At 38.9% G+C, this 19,832-nt stretch overlaps 1 protein-coding gene across 4 annotated transcripts in view; it reads left to right on the forward strand.

Annotated features, from left to right (window-relative positions):
• The first annotated feature begins 7,737 nt into the window (after positions 1-7,737).
• babam2 (BRISC and BRCA1 A complex member 2) overlaps positions 7,738-19,832 on the forward strand; it is a 91,059-nt gene continuing 78,964 nt past the window's right edge. For 2 of the 4 annotated variants that reach the window (XM_019884091.1, XM_019884110.1), the window contains exons 1-4: positions 7,738-7,820; positions 8,587-8,733; positions 9,158-9,234; positions 17,899-17,993. In XM_019884091.1, coding sequence (XP_019739650.1) covers positions 8,597-8,733; positions 9,158-9,234; positions 17,899-17,993 — 309 coding nt within the window. In that variant the 5' untranslated portion in view covers positions 7,738-7,820; positions 8,587-8,596. Of the gene's footprint in view, positions 7,821-7,956; positions 8,042-8,586; positions 8,734-9,157; positions 9,235-17,898; positions 17,994-19,832 lie in introns of all 4 variants that reach the window. The other 2 variants (XM_019884103.1, XM_019884099.1) reach the window with 2 other exon arrangements.

A 19,832-nucleotide genomic window follows, 5' to 3' on the forward strand; every position in this document is an offset into this window, starting at 1 on the left:
CTCCAGGACCGGAATTTGACACCCCTGCTCTAAATAAACAATGCCAAGTGTTGGCTAACACCATACCTGTCCGTTGTCGTGCGATTGGGGGTCACATACAAACCCTAACAATTTTTTTTCTGAATGTGACAGGACATCAGTGTTATGTCGGAAACAAAGTTTGAATTAATTTTATTTTTATCTTGGTGAATACCAAGCCAAATGCGTCATAAGGACTGTTACAAATATAAGCTATCAAACATTACTCAAAAGATGCTAAGGATCAACAATTACAGCACATGAATCAGCTATTCAAAGTGGATAGTTTTGGGGAAGGGGTTTGGTCTTGTCTCATACAAGTAAGCCATTGCTCACTTGACCCCTGACTGGCCAGAATCTACCCCCCCCCCCCAAATACACACACACACACACACACACACACACACACACACACACACACACACACACACACACACACACACAGTAGTGATAAAGTGCCCCTTTTAAGCCCAAAAAAGCAATGCTTCCCCGATTGGCATGTTTGACTTTTACTCGCTTGTCAATTAGTGCACAAAAACTTGCATGTGGCACATGCAGGGGACACACCACCAAACAAAATAGCCCCCTTTTTCCTATTAATTTTGCAGAGCAATCAGGTGTTATAAAAAAATAAAATAAAATATGAGGACACAATATATGCAACAACACTACAGCTCTGGTTAGCTTTTACATATGACATGATTGTGATCCTGCTTATTATAAACCGGTCATCCCTTGTAAGAACAGAAAATGGTGGATCGGCAGCATCGCTACAGACGCTTGGGTGGAGAAACTCGGTGTGGGCCGGTTTTATATAAGTCATTATCTGAACGGCTTGCTCAGACACATTTTTCTTTTTTTGGTTCTGCAAATTCACGCTAAGCAGATGACCACTTATACAGCATTTGTAAGTTAATAAAAGTAAATGACAAGTCACTTTTGCATAATGTGCCCCTTTTCAGACTTTGACAACAAAATGGAGCTATTGAGAATTTATTCATGAGCTCACATTTTATGAAGTCATACATGTTATCAGCGGGCAAGAATACAACATTTATATCTATGATGCACTTTCGGGGTAGATGCATAACTGCAATTCATTCCTCTGTGGTCAGAAAATAAATGCGATTGTGCTCAACCACAAACCAAGATCTGAATTTAAAAGTTGCAAAAATATATATATTTTTTTCCAATTCAGATTTTCTGTCCCAGTTTAAAGTAAAATATACCGTACAATATAGCCAAGCAGGCAGATAATTTGAATGTGGTGTAACAGGGTTCCGGACTGCACCTAAATGGTGGCCTTTTGTCCCGAAAATTTGAGACAGGGAACCTAAATGTATCGCCTGCCTACGTGTGATAAATCAATTTGCCAATTTATTCAAACATTCTTGAATATTTTTGTTGCTGACCGAATGCTGCTGCACACTTCTGCCAAGATACTAAGTGGAAATATGAACATTTACTTCGCAAGTCAATTACATTTTCTACTTGCACCCCTAAAATTTCAGGGTAGGGGCCATGGTGCTGCTAGTAAATAAAAGTTAGTCTGGAGCACAAGCTGTGTAATGTCAGTGCAAAACTACTGTATGCACAATACAACTTATGAATCATGCTTTGCAAGGAGCAAAAGAAAACAACTGTAACACACACTGTATTTTTGTACATGTATTATACTTAATTCAAAAAAAAAATAAGTTCTTGCTTTGGAAATGCTCAAGAATTTGCTTAATTTAGGTTTTTAACAGGTGAAAGGTGTCGCTACACAATGACTTTTGGCAGTAGGGGGCGCTGCACGTCTTTGACAACGGGTGAGACTCCTGACGGACTCTGCTCCTCTGTGTAGTACAAGTGAACCGATGGCTATTCAACACAACTTTCTATAAAATAACCTTTTGTATTTGACAGGAACAGCAGCATACATCGTGTGTGTGTGTGTGTGTGTGTGTGTGTGTGTGTGTGTGTGTGTGTGTGTGTGTCAGTCATTTGCAATGCCACACGTCCGACTTTTCAAGACAACAGAATCTTTCCACTTCAAAGCCAGGCATATCACATTGAAAGGCTTCAAATGTATTCCTGCTAGGCTCTCCTATCCGCTGTCTGACCTCCATCTGTAAAGCATCCCCATGCCCACTTTCGCAATGCACTTCCCGATAGCTTGTTATAGTTTGAAGTCGTAACTCCTGTCCTTTGAAAGCTGGATACAATGCAGAATCGGCAGTTAAACTGTTAATGAGAAACATGAAAGACATTGAGATGGTGTAGCAGGACTTTTTTTTTTTTTAATAAATTCGGATTTCTACCCAAAAGACTCAGTTTAAAGATTGCTTTGTTTTTTTTAATCATCCCCCCACACCCCTAGATTTTATGAAATAGAATTTATAGAAAATGCGTGTAAAAAAATAGATTTTTAGTGGGATGGTCACATTTGAACATGGGAGTATCCTGTCATTCCTTCCAAAGTTTAAGATCAATGTGGGTGACAAACTGTTTTCAAATGATTTGCATGTGACAAACGATTTGTGGGAAAGCATTCTGTTTGGCTCGAACAATCTCACCACCAAGCAGGCTGATGCAACATCAACACTTTAGGGCGTACGAACATCATAATTAGCGACAATCTTTAGATCTTCAGCATCTGTCAAAAACCAGAACAATTATGTGCTCTCTAAACATTAAGACTGTTTGCAAACATAAATCTCATGACAGCAACGTTGCTATTAACTTCTTCTATAAAGACATAAAGGGAACTGTTCAGAAGTAGATCTCTGCTGACAATTATTATTAATCTATAGCCCGAAGGTTGCCAAGCTGAAATATGTTATTGATTAACGTTGCAGGCTTTTAGGACAAGCTATGAAAATCCAGAAGTAGTCACTAAATTTAAACTACTTCCTCTATTTTTGTGGAGACAGTTACAAGCCATGATAGAAAATACACTCCAGCTAATCTTTTCCATAAGCTGACAAACCAAGTCAAAAATAAAATTGCTGATGGGCAATTGTGGTTATTGTTATTAATAAACAATCATTTGAACAGGTTCTAAACACTCGGTGCTTCTGTCACTTGACAGTTGGGACTTTGAATTGCACCTGATATAAAACCTGATAAAAAAAAAAAAATTAAAAAAAGCATATCAAATCAAGTCATGACAATATAACTTGACGACTTGATATGCTTTTGTTTTTGTACAATCGAATTCTGTAATTGTTTATTGTAAAATACAATGATGATATCATTGTATACACATTTAAAAATGTGAAAAATGAGCGGTTTTGTGTCATGGATGGATGAATCAAAATACACAGTTAAGGACTTGTACTCTTGCTCCCTCATCATAACAGTAACAAAAATAATAAGAAAACCTTTGTCTCACAATGGGGAAATTCGCAACCACCTTTGTTGTGAGTACAAAGGTCGAGTACACACGTTCTTTTTACACCTAATATTGCTATTATTGTTTTACTCTTGCATGAAGGAAGTTTTGGGATGTTACCATTTTAATTAAGATATATAGCCTACAACACACTTATACTGGCAACAGCACCAGCTCACAAAGCAAGAGCCATAAATGCATGGCTTTGGTATGGACTACCACGAAAGCCTGTCCTGAATCCCATCAAACCAACATTGCAGCTCCTTTGCGAGGACACAGTGTGACCTCTCCACCCTAAACCATGATTTAATTTGCATGCAACCTAAAAAAAGGAGAACCACAGTCAAAATAGATTTTCAGACGGTTCTTGAACGGGATTAACAGTTCAAACACACAAGTCAAGTCAAGTCAAGTTACAAAATGAAAACACTTCCATGGAGCAGATGGTCTCATTGAACTAACTACGTGTTAAGCGGCCGAGTGGAATGACTGTTGCTTCTGATGTGACTCACTAGGCCACACCTCTTAAAGGTACACACAAATGTACTACAATGTGTGCATGCGACTTTTGGCTGAATGATACTTGACGAAACCAGTTTATTTCTTCAATTCTTTTATATTTTATTGAAAAGTAGAATTAGAATCTGTATTGTCACTGCACAGTGTACCACAAAATTTGGGTGGTGTACTACATCAGTGCAACAGGCGAACTCAAAAGAAATAAACACAGTTACGCATCTTCAAATAAAGATAAAGAATAAAAATATACAAGATTTTGTAGCTGTTAGGCATAATCAAAGCATCTGTGACTCACTACTTTTCAGGAAATCAAAAAAGAAGTGATACAATATGTGTATATATAAAGTATATAATTCTGTCAGGCTCCCGCAGAGTCAAGACTAGGTAGTTAGTTATATGACATTTCTCAGACATTTGAGGTGTCCAAGATGGTATTAAGGAATCTATTCCTTACTGTGATTTTTTTTTAGCCCCTCTCTGTTGGTTCTGTTCAAACACCTGAAACAAAGAATGTAGAATGCTGTTGAAGGTATTTCCTGCTTACTGTGATTACAATCACCTTTAGTGCCCCTTGACCCCCACCTCGGGAGAGTCCCTGAAGGCTGTCAAGTTACCCCGGGGAGGGACTCTTATCTCAAGATTTACGCACAGCGGGAGAGGTCTGGACTTTCCCAACATGCCAAAATCGGATTGCATCAACCTTTCTTTGTTTCCAAGGATTTGCATGGAGGCGTAACTCACGGCCTCTCATTATCATATTGTCTCTATATATTCTCATGACTGTATTTTTTCTGGGCTTCCTGACAAAATCTGAAACTCTCAGGAGCCCGAATCGATTCGTAAACTGCAGAAAAGAAAAATAAAACCTTCGGAGGTACTGGTCATCGTCTCCAGCCTGTATTTGGATAACCAACATCCTCATCATCCGAAATTAACGAACATGCGGAGGAAGAGAAAGGCCACTCTCCCCCCAACAATAGTTAATAGATTCTCAAGCTATTTTTAGATTGATGAGTAATTTGTAAAAAAATAAAATAAAATAATAATAATAATAAATAACAGATCACATGGGGAACATTAATATCGCTTTGTGAAAAAAATCCTACATTTAAAATATTTGGACATTCGTGATTCTGTCAACCTAGAGCAGCATAATTATGAGAGACTATTTTGGATGTTGCAGTGTTGAATTACGGTTTTGTATTTTATAATTTACAACAGTGCTTTTTTTCTTTTTTTTGGGGGGGTGGTGGAACAGATTTGTTGCAAATCAATTCATGAGTAATTTTTATTTCATGTACTGTACTAGTCAATCTAGTTGAGATAAAATAAATCTGTAAGTCTAGGTAACACCATATTTTCAGTTTTGATTTTTTTTTTTTACTCTTTGATGAGCTTCATGCAACAAGTAATAGCGGATACAGTTTGTGAAGAAAGAACATCAACAACAGGAATGGCAGTTGAACCAATATGGTCCTTCCTTCAACACTATTCTTCATCTGAGTACAAATTCAAGGAAGTACATATAATTTTGCAATTTGAGACATTCAACGATAGCCAGTAATCTTTCAGTTAATTCTAGGGCTGGGTTTACTTACCTGACCAAGTCAGTCATGCAAGAACCAACCACTATCACGTCAAAGGCTTCTTCAGTCATGACCTGATAAGACACACTTGTGTTATTCAGGCCATAACCATTTCAAGCAAATCAAATGTTTCATTTCTGAATAATAAGACGATGTACTTTCGATAACAGATTCAGGATTTTAAAAATCCCTTTCCAACTCTCCTTTTTGTTGTTGTTGTTTTTTTAGTAGACTAATGAGGGGATATTTTGGGTAAAATGAGCAAATAAGTGGCTCAACGTCCTCCAAACCTGAAGTGCTAGATGGTTTATTTCTTACATGAGCATGAGCATGGACCAGACAACGAATAAGGTATAAATAGAGCCTTCATCATTGGCTGAGTTGGATTGGATCCAGTCACATATTGGTGGTGTATGAGCATGTGTGTGTGCGTGTGTGTGTTTGTGCGGGGCAGGGGGTGGGGAGGGGGCTCTGCAGCTTCCATACTAGACGACGTGAACACACAACAGCCGAGCAAAGTCTTTAATTAATTCAATCCTCAGCTTGTATCAGAGCTAATGCTATTCGTGTTAATCTCTTCAAATCTCTTCCTCGGCGGTGGAGGACTTGGAAAGCCTGGCCGCTGGCTGTGGGATGCTTTACTTCCCTCTCTCTTTTCCACATTTCACAACATATTGTCTTTCATCTGCATGCAAGCAAAGTAAATGTTATAAGCAGCCAGTGATTCTACTGCAGGAGAATATCCTCAGATATTCACAGTCCAATCATTTAAAAAAGGTATTATTTGCGAAAGTACATACTGATCTGTCAAAGCTGACCAGCTTCATCTAAAATGCATCGGGGGTTCACTCATCCGCAGGCTAAATCGGCATCTCTGCCAAATGAATAAATCCAAACAAACAAAACAACCATTTTAAGAAATAGTATTTGAATCCCCCAAGATTTCGTAGATTACTCTCATTACAAACTAGGATGAAAACGTTTACATTCATCAAGAATGGAAAAACAAAACAAGACAGTCCTTGTAATTTTTTTGCCCACATCTTATTCGGCATTACAAGAATATGACACTTTTGTTTGTTCTGTAAGCTGTTGGATAAATTTAGACCAACGGCTAACATTTTCAAAACTTCCCGTTGACTAAAATATGGAACACTGGAGCCATAAACTGCTCACAGCTTTGAGCTGTGTCAATTTTGAAGCTCGTGTAGGCTTGGTTTTGTCTGCAATATACATGCATAGAAAGGGGTGTGCATTGATTTTTCCTTAAGGCAATACCAAAACAAATATTATCACCAGTATGACATTATGGCCACAATGGTATTATAAACATAAGAAAGTCGTTGTCACTTGGATTTGTGACAGAATGTGTACAAAATGTAGAAGGCACACTGGTCTGACGCTGAAACAGTACAAACGATTTTTCTTCTTTTTGTATGTGTTTTTAAACATTAACTTGAACTTTCATGTTTGGGAGTGAGTGATACAATACTGCATGGAAGCCATTTTAACGAAAAACGAAGACCACGACCGAGTTGTTATTATTATTGTAATTATTTTTAAATAACAATTACTTCATCATTACAACTTTAAATTGAAATGCACCGAGAGCGGCACTGTGATATTGTCCTGCAACCTAAAGTTATATCACTGTTCGCTCACTTGTTCAATGAAAACCGTCATCTAATATTGTGATTTTAACGTCGTTCACTTAAAAGATTGTTCATTGTAAAGTTTATAGTCAATTTAAAATATGTTGTTACCGGAATAAACATCAGATGATTTCCGATTAAGTGGACCGTGCATGCAGTAAATCCTTTATATAATAATGGAAAAGGTTATCATGCCTAATCCAACGTAAATGCCAGTAGTCGGGCTACAACTTCAGAAATATTATGGATACGGTGTAATTAAAACGATGACAATAATAACGTAATCATTCAGACACTCAACATGTTTACCTTTTCTGTTTTCTAAATGAAGCAGGGCAAAGCACATCGCTCCCTCAGCGCTGCTGGACAGGGACAACGAGGAAACTAATGCCTGACTAGTATTATTTCACATCTAACAAGCACATAATTTAAAGTGATGTACATAAATCCTTAAAACATACAATATCTCTAATTATCAGAGTCAAAAACGTATATCATTGTACACATTTGTATATTGGAATTTTATTATACATTGTTTAAACGGGCATTATGGTAGACCACTAAATTAGGTCCTTCTAAAGGACCTAAACAACATGTACCCGGAAGTAATGGAGTATGAACTAAACGCTCGAGTCGAAATTTTAGTTATTTAATTGTCATCTTTTCCAGGTATTATAATTTGCACAGTACCATATTTAAATTAACAGCAATGAATGTATATTATGTACCGATAAATGTAATCGTTTAAATGTTAATGATTTAAAATGCCGAATAATACTTTGAATTCCTCAAAAATATACTGAAGGGTGTCAACAAAGTCTGAGTACGTAGGAGATTGGAGTGGTCCCCTCGCTCACCAGACTTTTCTTCCCTTGACTTCTGTTTCTGGGGTATGCTAAAAGAGAAAGTGTACTCGATGAATAATACAGTTTCAAACGACACGAGAGAACGTTTGACCAGACTGTGCCGAAATCGACAGCGATGCAGACCTATTCCATCGAGTTCACTTGAATTTTGCAAAGCGAATCAAATTATGCATTGAAAATTATGGAAGTCACGTTGGAAATATTTTTTATAAACATTACAATTTAATACAATTGTATTGTTTTCAGAAGTATTTGTTTTTTTTTTACGATTAACTCAGACTTTATGGACACCCTTGTAGATGTAGATTAGCGGTTGTATCTTAAACCGTTGCCATATTGTCAAAGTTCATTGATATGTGACCAGATCGGGACAGTGTCTGGAGTCTTATCATGATCTTACAAATTAAATCCTTGACAGAAATTATTCTGGTGTCTTGAAACATTTCCATGGCACCAATAAATAAATATTGTAGCTCTCAAGAATATTGTCTCTAATTTCACATATATTGAAATCAAATCAGACCAACCATCCTTTTTAATTTTTTTTTGATCATTTTCTGATTTGTCAGGGTAGATAAAATGAACAACGTGTCCCCGGAAGTTGCACTGCACAGGATTTCACCGGAGTTGCGACCCTTGCTGTGCAGTGTAGTGCGGAATGGCCGTGTGGGACTGGACTCCACAAATTGCCTCCGAGTGACAGACCTCAAAACTGGGTGAGGTTGTTCGTTTTGCACACAGGTCTGATAATAATGAGAATTCAGGTGACAATGGTTTTTGAGGCGCATATCAACATGTGTATTATTTTTAAAAATTAAATACATACTGTTGTTACCAAGTTGAACCTCGTTTTTCCTTTTTAAAAGTAGAATTATGCCTTAAACGTTCTTCTGAAATTGAAGTCGATATTAACATTCTTCAAGCCATCACTGCTGATATGTTGTCACTACATCCATTCTATTGATATTTCCTTTACAATAATATGCAAAGTGATGATTAAGTCATTTTATATTTTAACTATGTTTACTTAAACCAAATTAAATTGTTTCAACAAACCAGTCAATACAAAAGAGCTCAGACTGTAAGTTGTTTGCACTTTCTCACAGTCCTTTTATATTTTGAATTATTTTGCCTTTTCAGATGTACATCTTTGACCCCAGGTCCTTGCTGCGATCGCTTCAAACTTCACATCCCCTATGCTGGAGAAACCCTGAAATGTAAGTGAGGAAAACTGACCATACTTCTTCTCTGAGTTTTATTTAATTCAATGTGTCATGCATGACAGTTTGTAGTTACATTTCTGGTCATACCACCAACATTTTATGGATCAATCTTTTGGCATTGGACTAATTAGATCTTTAGCATTTTCACTACAAGGCACAATCAGGATTGGTGTTTCAATTGTGCGCCACACCTAAGTAATTTATGTGTGAAGAGTATTTTTGCACACACATTTATGATTGCAAAAATGCTCAAGAGAAAATCAGCTGGAGAAAACATTACAGGTGCAAAATTTTGCCCTAAAAACAACCATATCTAGAAGTCTTCTCAACGTCCCGTGATACTGAGTGATTTGTAACCCTCTTTGGTGTAAATATAAAGGGATGCATTGGGGAAGCAGATGTTTGTTTCGTGGCTGCCATCTTTGTGGAATTTTCTAAGACTCATGGAATGAGCACTTTAAACAGATCTAAAATTGTCCAGAACAAATATATTCATGGAATAACAATTGATCATGAAAGTACACAACTTATTCCACTGACCATGCTGCTCTTGGCACAAATTATGTTCTGGTTGCGCTTTTTAAGAGGAGTTTTCATGGCAAGTGACACCGTTTGAAACGTCACGGTAATTTTGATGCGTTTCACCCGAACCAGGCACACTGAGGACTTACTACAACATTAGAGACGTTTTTTTTTTCCCAATTTAGATCAAGTCGGAAATTGTACAACCTAGGTGTAAATGCTCCAATGTGCTCAGAAAACGCAGTTTAATTTGCATTGGACCCAGCATATTTTGTGTTATGGATATTGTGAATTCACCTAATTGCATGTTTTTTGTTTTTTAAGCCTATTTTGCTTGTGAAGGCAGCACTTGTAATAGGAATAGGTGTGCACAACATTAACATCTGAGCGTTGGCCATAACTGGAGTCCAATCAATTAATCGGCCTGCTGATAAATCGGTCAATATGTAACTTATTAACTTTTCTGCTCTGCGGAGACTTTGTCTCCCTGCTTCCTGTGTGTCTGTGCTGTGCTGCACTCTCTACCTGAGCGTCTGGCCCCTCCCCCCTCTGCTCAAACAGCCCAGTGAATCACAGCACACTTGCAAAACCACTAACACTCACTCATCTGCAGCAGAGGAAAGGACAAATGTGAGAAAAATTGCTTTTATTTTTTTTTTAACTCCACGGAAAGCTGTAATTTTGTAAGATAATAGAATACTGCACTTGAGTGCCACATGGCAGTCATGTTCTTGTGGAAACAGGCTGTTAGGGCACATCAGGGTTAGCATTCAATTTTTTTTCCCCCACCTAAATTTTACAGCACATATTAGTGTTTTAATGTTGTGTATTGCATATTTGTGAGATAAACAAAGACATATGCAACGTTTAAAGTCCCTTTAAAGTGAAATACACGTCTTCTAAATTTGACACAACACAGAGAAGAGTGTTGTTACAATGCTGCAAAATTTAAATGATTCTAAGAACGAGTCGTCGCAATGTTTTTCTGTGTTGTGATGATGAAGCTTTCTAAAGCGGCCACACCAGCTCGAAGCCTTGTTCCACCTGATGCTGTGTTTCACAGACTTTATTTAAAAAAAAAACAAAAACAAAAAGCACCCTCCTCACTCTTTACCCTCTCTTTGTGACACGCTCACACTCACAGCAGACATCAGAGTTCTAAATCGGCCACGCTAGCTGAAGCCCCGATCCATACAGTGTCTGTTAAGTTAAAGCCCCTCTCCATGCTCTTCTTTGCTATGGGATCAATAAAGACTTCTTTTTCTTCTTTTGCTTTTCTCTGCATGAAGAACACACACTCGCATCCCACACTGAGGTCCTATAAAGCGGCTATATCTGAAGAAAAGATGCATTTTCGGGGTGTAGGCGTAGCTCGCTAGCTCACTGCACTTGACAGTTGCACCAGATAGCCATGGGTGCAAACGAAGGCCCTAAAGTTATTTTATATCGAAAGAGGGTCGACCCATGCCCGACTCAAAACTGTGTCTTGCGTCTCAAAAAAATCAGGAAAGCTGAAGTTGTGAAAAATTGACAGTTCAGTACTGCGCATATTTCCATCAATTATCTCCAATAGGCTTTACACGATAAGGATTTGTGGGGCTGACCAGCGAGTTAAGATAAAACTTAAGTTTTTGAAACAATGTTGCTGCTTTCAAAATACAGTATGCAATAGCAAAAAAATACATTTGTTGAATTTCATATTTGAATGAAGCACTTGTGAATAGATGATTCGCAATTCCTGTATGGCAGGAGGAATTGAAACGGGACACAGCCAATGTACAGCAGTCTTATACTGTATACTTGCGAATTTCTCCATTGTGAGACAAATAAAGGTTTCCTTATCCTATCTTAGTGATGTATCTCTGAAGGCACTGAGAGTATTATGAAGCAAGGTCGTCACATTAAGTACTAGTTGCAAAAATATATCTTTGTGTGGCCCAAAGGGAATGTGCATTGTGTTGTCATCATTGGCATATTCAACATTGTGTGAGCCTACCGGACAATTGTTTCAAACGCAAGACATGCTTTGTTCCGCACAGTTATTGTCATACTTGTATTTAGCCGTTAAGGGAGTTGCACTCTTTGAAATATGCGTTGGGGGGGCAGGGCGTCTCACTCGCCATGCGTGTGTTCCGTTCGCTTCCTGTAAATGTATTTTTGCAGCGTAATACCAAACTTAGAAGACCCTGATGACTATACGTAAGTTTGGAGTGGAGTTTCTAAGCCAAAACACACACCAAGACAACAAAAGGAGCACAGAGTAGACTGTGTAAGTGACAGGGTGTCCATTACGCCTGGTGGTTAGCGAGGTGGATGGGTACTGTTTGAACTGATACCACTAAAATAAATTCCCAAACTTTAAACATCAATACGGTTGTTACCTCAGTCATTTGGGACACTGCAGTTGCAGTATCGTACCACAAAGTAAATTGCTCCTGGTATCGATTAGAGAATAGGAAGTTGTGGAAATAGCTTGAGGGCTAACTAAACATATCAGTGGTAGGAATGGGCCAAGTTAATATTTTAGAAGGAAGTGAAAATTGGGTTGAATCGCCACAGATGAAATGAAGGCCGTCACAGATGTATTTGCGGGAAATGTGTCCATACATGAAAATTAAATGAAACGTTTTGTGAAACATATGGTACTTCCTGTCGTCTTCAGTACTTTTGTGCAGTCCATCCGCGACCCAAGCCAGCTGCCCTTTCATGAAAGCGTTTGATGAACTTTCTTTTTCACAGACTTTAAGGAAAAACGTAGTGTATTCCTCGTAGTATGGAAGCCAGTGAAAGTACCAAACCACTAAGATTTCATTTGAGGTTTGTTTCCTGACTCCTGATTAAATTGTTGGCTCACCGCGCCATCCTTTTTTTGTTGATTTATTTTTTACCCCAACACAGGAGGGGCGTAATTCAACTACAGTATTTTATGCCACTTGGATCACCGTACTGTACTTGGTTTTTGGGGCAGAACACGACAACAATATTCACGTTTTCATCCATTTTGGGATTTGTAACAGAAGTGCTATCTCGCTAACACTCGCTAGCATGCGCTCACTGGCAGATGTAAACAATGTGCCGTTGACAAGCAATGTTGTGATCATACTGTAACCAATCAGGTGCGTCATTGGCCGCATAGAGGATTGTGAGATGACTGTATGCAATTTGCACCCGGATGTATTTTATTTATTTATTTATGTTCATGCTTGATAGCCGGGTTCCCCCAGTGCAACTTTGGCAGACAATTTGTCCGCTTGCCAATGTTTACCTCGCCACTCTTTCACTTTATCATCGGTGAGGTTGCAAATGGGGAGCGCGTGCCCTGCTATTATACACTCTCACTGTTCTTAATTCATATATCGACCAATCTCGGCTTAGTTTAGCCCCCAGTTTTGGTTTTGGCATCCGCCCGCAAAATCCCATGTCGTTGAGGCTCTAGCCATAATTTTTGGGAATTTTCTCCGGTGTACAAACCAGAGATGACAAGTGTTTGGTTTGGCTGGACTGGGAGGTCAAACATGTTATGAAGCTCATGAGGCGACATGCACAGTAGATTAACTTGGTGTTTGCAAATTAGTCCGTAAAGCACTGTACTGCGTCTTGTGATTAGCTGACATAAGATTTGGACTCTTCCAGCAAATCAGTCGTGATAACGTTTGTTGATGGCATCGCATCTTATCCTCAACTCAACTCAACTCAACTGTATTTATAGAGCACTTTCAAACAGCCATCGCTGCATACAAAGTGCTGTACATGGAGCAATTTAACATATACAACAAACAGCAAAGCAAATCGGTAATAAAGACGGTAGAAAGCACCGAACAGCAAAACCAAGAATCCCTGTACAAAAGTAGCTTTGCAGCTAGCTGGCTCGCGTGGAGGCTGAACCGCAGCCGCTCCTCAAAATGTCACTAATCATTGCTTCCATAGCGGTTAATAAGCGACACTTATGACAAGTATCGTTAACACAAAAGGAATATCCAGAATGCTCCTAAGAGGTGATGATAGGGGTTGGCATCTCTGAACAATTTTAAGAACTATCGATAAATCCCCCGAAATAACTGGTTGTGACATTGGCATCAAGAACAGGAATGAAGGCCATGAACATATGCTCAACTACAAAATGCAAAACCCACTCATTTGCAAGTATTATAAGACTAGGCTAGAGGTTTTTCAGACTGATAACATAAAGACGAATCTTTATCAGAGTGATGGGAAGGCTAACGTTTTTGAAAAATCTGCTCATTATCTCAAACAACAAGCTCATTTGTGAAAAGCAGTTCAAGGAATGTTGTGGCATAGGCTTGCATGACTTCTAGGATGGGCTCATGAATGTTATTTGACACACGAATGGCCCGTAGGATGATTCATGACACATGGCAATAGCGAAAGTATTTTGGGAGAATCCAGACACCTAATAAGTTTTCAAAGAAAAGCTTTAACCGCATTTAATGAGAGATCCTTCATTATCCGGAAAAATAATGACCCAAAACACTTCATCAGGGAAATAAGTGGAATGTTTACATCTGCAAGTCGATCTCTTGACTGAAAATCTTTCGTGGGTGCATTTTGTCTGCTACCTAGGAGACAGAAGGAAGTAACACCCAAAACCAACTATAACTGAAAGAGCTGTGGAAAAGAATCACCACAGATAAATGCCGTTAATGCCGGTTGGCTTAGTACAGTTGCTTTGCGACAAAATAAAATGTCTTTTAGTCAGTTTAAGACATTTCAAATTTATTCCAACACTTTTGTTGCATCAAAAATGTGGTGTTTCATTACAAGTAATGCTGTCTTTTAAGTGTATCAGATTCAGCTATGACAACCTGGGAATAAAAGCTGAAACGGTGTCATATTTATCTTTTGAAGTGCGAAATGTTTTTATTGCAGAGAACAATAAAAAAATCGGCCTTGCTGTTTTGATACCATTTGAGGAGAGTGTATAGATGAAAAAATGTCATCCGGTATTTGTATGTGCTTGCAATTCAAATGATTGTCGATGATTAGCTAAAGAGAAAAGTCTGGCTCTGAACTCCTTCCCAGGTCAGCTGCTGCACTTTGATGTTACTTTTTAGCCATATCACCCAATTCACCCTGGATTTTGCATTAAATTGTTTGATTTGGCTTTGTATCCTTAATCGCAACATAGGAAGAATTATGTTATATTTTCAACAGACATGACTCGCTGCACATTATCTTAATAAATAAAATAAAACTTACCTTCATTTTTTCTATGCCTCCCTCAAGAGAATTTTACTCTACACTGCTGACAAAAGATTATGATTATGAAATCATCGCTTACAATGCCATCCGGAAAAATACGATCCTCGGGGGTTAAAATCACAGCAAAGAGTAAACTTGATTTTGGTCACGTTATCTAAGAAAATATCATGTGCCTTATTCATAGTTTGACAGAAATTTGCAATCGAAACTCTTTTTTTTTTTTTTTTTTTTTTTTTTATTGTCATGGTGGTTTTAGAAGGGTTCTTTCATTCTTGGAGACTTTGAGACTGCAACTCGCAAGTAAACAAAAAACAGGCCATTGGCATTCCTTCGTGGCACGTGAAAACTCTGCAGCTGTTGTACTTTCCTGTGCTTTGGCCTGAGGATGAATGTTTGTTTAATCAAGGATGCAGGGCTGCAGGTTGGTGTCTGCCAGTTTATGGACCGTCCCCCTTCTCGCGTGCCAAAGCCTGGTACACTCTGCACAGATCTAAGCATCATTAATTCAAACCCAGCCACCCTCCGCGCCACCGCTTTGCCCAGTACAAATAAACAACACTTTGTGGCTTTTCCTCTCGTGTATAGTAAGACCCTGTGTATTGCAGTGTCTCTCTCCTTTCAGCCAAAGTCAGCTGGGATAAGGGGTAGAGAAAATGTATGGAAGGATAATGTACTCCATGGAAGCGATTGCGTAACCTGCAGAGGTTGCAGCTCGGACACCCTCTGTGACCCCTGCATCCATGCCAGCGGTCAATAAGTCTACACATCGCTGTTCAATGACAGGTTTTGTGATATTTAAAAAAAAAAAAAAATCGGAGGAAGTTCAACCGATTCAAAACGATTTCCACCATCATTGTGATGTATAACCCGTACAACTCCAAAAAAAAAACCTAACAACAGCAACTGAGATCATGTGGTTTGACCGTCTTCTAAATGTGGATGTGGCCATGTTCAGACGAGACCGATCACATCCAAGCACATTTAATGGGAGCCAGGACACACCAGCCACCGTTGAAAGTGCCCTAGAGTAACCCCGATTAAAGTTCAGATGTTCTAGTTGGGTTTTCCCTGACATTTTTGTAGCCTTTCTTACACCTCAAGTAGCAGTCGCCAGAGAACTTTCCACAGCATTAGAGGGTTCACATTGTTTTAAGGGATCAGTAAGGAGAAGGGTACAAAATAATTTGCAAGGCATTACACTATACAATGGAACAAAGTAAAGACAGTCATCATCAAGTGGAGAAAATATGGCACGAAAACACTGACATTACCAGAAGCTGGACTTGCCACCAAAATTGATGAAAAGATGAGATGAAAACTGGTCCAGGAGGCTGCCAAGCGACTGACAGTAAACTGACCGACCTGCAGGAATTTCTGGAAAGTACTTGCTGTTTAGTACATGTGACAACTTTCTCCCGTCTTCTTCACACTGCATGTCAGAGTTGTGGTGGGGTACGGTAGCCAAATGGAAGCCTTTATCTTCCAAAGAAAGTCTTCTCAACCCATTCACACTTAAAACTCTTCAAGCTTGTGGGAAAATGATTTGTGGTCCAGTGAAACCAAGACTAAACGTTTTGACCATAATTCTCAAAGGTAGTTTAGAGCAAACACACCACTAGCCACAAAAATAGAGGCGCGGGCACCCGCAGCGGGTCCTCTTGTTGTCTGTTTCAGAGGGAGGAAATATCATCTGTGCTACAGCACATTTGACAATAAAGTTGTACTTGATACTTGAAAAGCCTACTAGAAAATCTGAAATCCATTTGGTATTAATAGAGGCACTTTAATGGTGGAAGGTGTGCACTGCCCTCCATTTAACGTGATCAATTCTGAACACAGCCACAACCCCACTTATGAGGGTGTGCACATATGTGCAACCACATTTTCAACTGCTCAAACATAACCCCCCCCACCCCACCCCACATTGACTTGTACATGTTATAGGTCACATTTAAGGTGAAAAAAACTTCACCAAAACTAACGACAACTGGCAATCGGACAGGGGTGAGTCGGGTTTTTATTTCTGCTGTATTTCTGGCTGACCACCAGTAGCTTACAACACATCCTCTTGTTTGTTTGAGTCCTCTCCACTGGAAATTTCCATCTATACATTTATGTTTGTCTCTTCCTGCTGGCGGCAGAGTGACCAAAGGAAAAAAAAAAAAGCAGAACTGAATAATTTTGGGCCACATAAATAGAATTGTGCAACATATCGGAACATTGCAATCCCGCTTTATCAACACGTTATGTGATCATAACACGATGGCCTCATTTGGTAGCAGAGATCAAGCCATCTGGCAAATCGGTTCAACATTTTGAGCGCATGAATGTAGCACTTGGAACTTGATTCACATAATTTGTCCAGTCCAGGTTTACTATTTTTGTATGTATGATGCACATTATTTCCACAACGATGACCGAATGTCTTCACTTGAAAATGTCAAGTTGGCTCATTAATTTAGGTGCTTCAATCAAAAGGACCTCGGGCTCAAATCCTTGTCATGTGGAAAAGACAAATGTTTTATTAAGTAAGACCTTTATGTCATACTCGTGTTATGACCTTAATTGGGTGTTTGTTTTCCATGTCAAAAACCATTCATCCATTTCCTAAAGCACTTATCCTCGAAACACAATTTTCAATGCTCTTTCATATGATTTCATTTTCATGTATTTTTTTAAAAGATTATTAAGTCATGTCCATCACTTTTTTTGTAGCAGCATGAAATAACTTTTAATTTTTTTTTTTAAAAAAAAAAGTAGAATTCTGTCATTACAGCATGAAAAACATGCTCCTGAACACCAGATTATACCCAATTTCCGTTTCCAAAGTCAAAAGGCATTTTACAGAGCAGAAAAAGATTTTCACTCTGTGAGTCATTAAGATAATCTGATTTCATCTTTTTTTTTCACCCCCAGGGGATATTATATTTAATGCCCACTATCCGGAACTGCCCCCAGATTTTATTTTTGGAGAAGATGCAGAGTTTCTACCTGAACCTTCAGAACTGCCGGTGAGTATTGAAGTTAAGTAAATCAAGCAAGGGAGACATTTTCTTGAAATGATTTGCTTCCTTATACAGTATATCCTTGGCATCTCATAGCGTTTTCACATTCTCACCGTTCAATTATTGTCCCTCCTATTAGTTCTGTTCAGTGGGATAGGTGTGTAGTAAATTAACTGTGCTGTGGCCCAAATTACCCGGTCCGCAACGTCCTGCAAAAGGTGTACACATATGGACAAAATTATTGGTAACTCTTGATTAATGAAAGTAAATCCTAGAGTGGACACAGAAACATGAATCAGACCGAATCTAAAAGTAAGATTAAATTAACATGTAATGAAGATCAACAAATTAGAGATAAGATCTGTCCTAAAAAATCGAGCCCGACCCGACCGGGCCCGAGGGTATTAAAGCCCGACCCGAGCCCAATCACTTAGCTTGATTTGCAGGCCCGAGCCCGAAGCAAACCCGACATTTCATATTTTATTTGTGAGTATTTTTGGTAGACATTCACATAAACACGCCCCCTACTGTATGCCTGCTGGCCGGGTGAGAAGCATGGTCCTAGTGTCCGCTACAATTATTTTATTAAAAAAAAAAAAAAAAAAGCAAGCGAGAGAGAAGCCCGACCCGACCCGAACCCGAACCAATGATTGACATTTTAGGGCCCGACCCGACCCGAATTTCGGGTCGGGTCGTGTCGGGCTCTGGCTCGGGCGGCCCGATCTTACATCTACAACAAATGACTTCTTTTCAATTCTGGCTCAACAGAATGATTAAAACAAAACAAAACAAAACAGTAAAACTCATGAAACAGTCCTGGACAAAAACGATGGTACCTTTAATTTACAGTGAAACTCCTCTACAACGAAACCTACATGTGCGAAAATACCCCCTATTGTGAAAAAATCTTCATGCATGAAAGCCATCCCCTTTTTTTCTGCTTCCCGCTACAACGAAAAGTCCCCCTGTTGCGTAATACGAAATGCTTTTCACCACCCTTGCCTCGCAATGAGGTTCACTACAACGAAAACGAGCCGACCGCAAAAGTCTAATCCAACCTCAGCCTGCCACAGCAACTCCTACTGGTTGGCAAGGAAACGGCAACAGTAACCACCACACTGGTTTACACATGCGCAGTAGTACAGGAAGTATTTGTTTTTGTTAGCACGTGGTTAGAAATTTCACGAGTAGTTTCAGACACGGCACAAACCTTGCATTGCGTGGCATAAAATGGCTACAAAACAGACCTTTGCAGACCAAGGCTCTTCACAAGGAGTTAGGAAAAGAAAAGCTTTAGCACTTGAAGACGGGATAAAAGTAATAAAGATGAAAGAGGGCGGAAGCAACGTAAAAGACATTATGCAAGAAATTGATGTAAGTGAAAGTGAATGCTGATCATAAATGTTGCAATTTCTTTCCCTTTTTTCTTTCTATGCTGGCTATGTGAAGTGTCAAAGAAGTGTATGCTCATATTTATGCGATATTGGAATAAAAATAAAGAGTACACATACGTTTTTTGTGTGTGTTTGTGTTTACATCTGAGATAAAATTTGCTATAGTGAAAAGTCCCCTGTTGTGAAAAATTTCTGGTTGCAAACATGATTTCGTTGTAGAGGAGTTCCACTGTAATATTTTGTTGCACAACCTTTAATCACTGCAAACACATGATTTATGTAACTTTCCATGAGACTTCACATCTCAGCGTGTATTTTGTCCCACTCTGAAAAAAAGCAAACTACTCCAGGGTGCCTTCCCCAGGCAGTATGTTTCAGCTCCTTCAACAGATGTTCAATAGAATTTAGATCAGGGCTCATCTGCGCCTATTTTTGAGGACTTAGCCATTCT

Source organism: Hippocampus comes, unplaced genomic scaffold, assembly GCF_001891065.2.
Source record: "Hippocampus comes isolate QL1 unplaced genomic scaffold, H_comes_QL1_v1.1 scaffold331, whole genome shotgun sequence".
Lineage (NCBI taxonomy): Eukaryota > Metazoa > Chordata > Actinopteri > Syngnathiformes > Syngnathidae > Hippocampus > Hippocampus comes.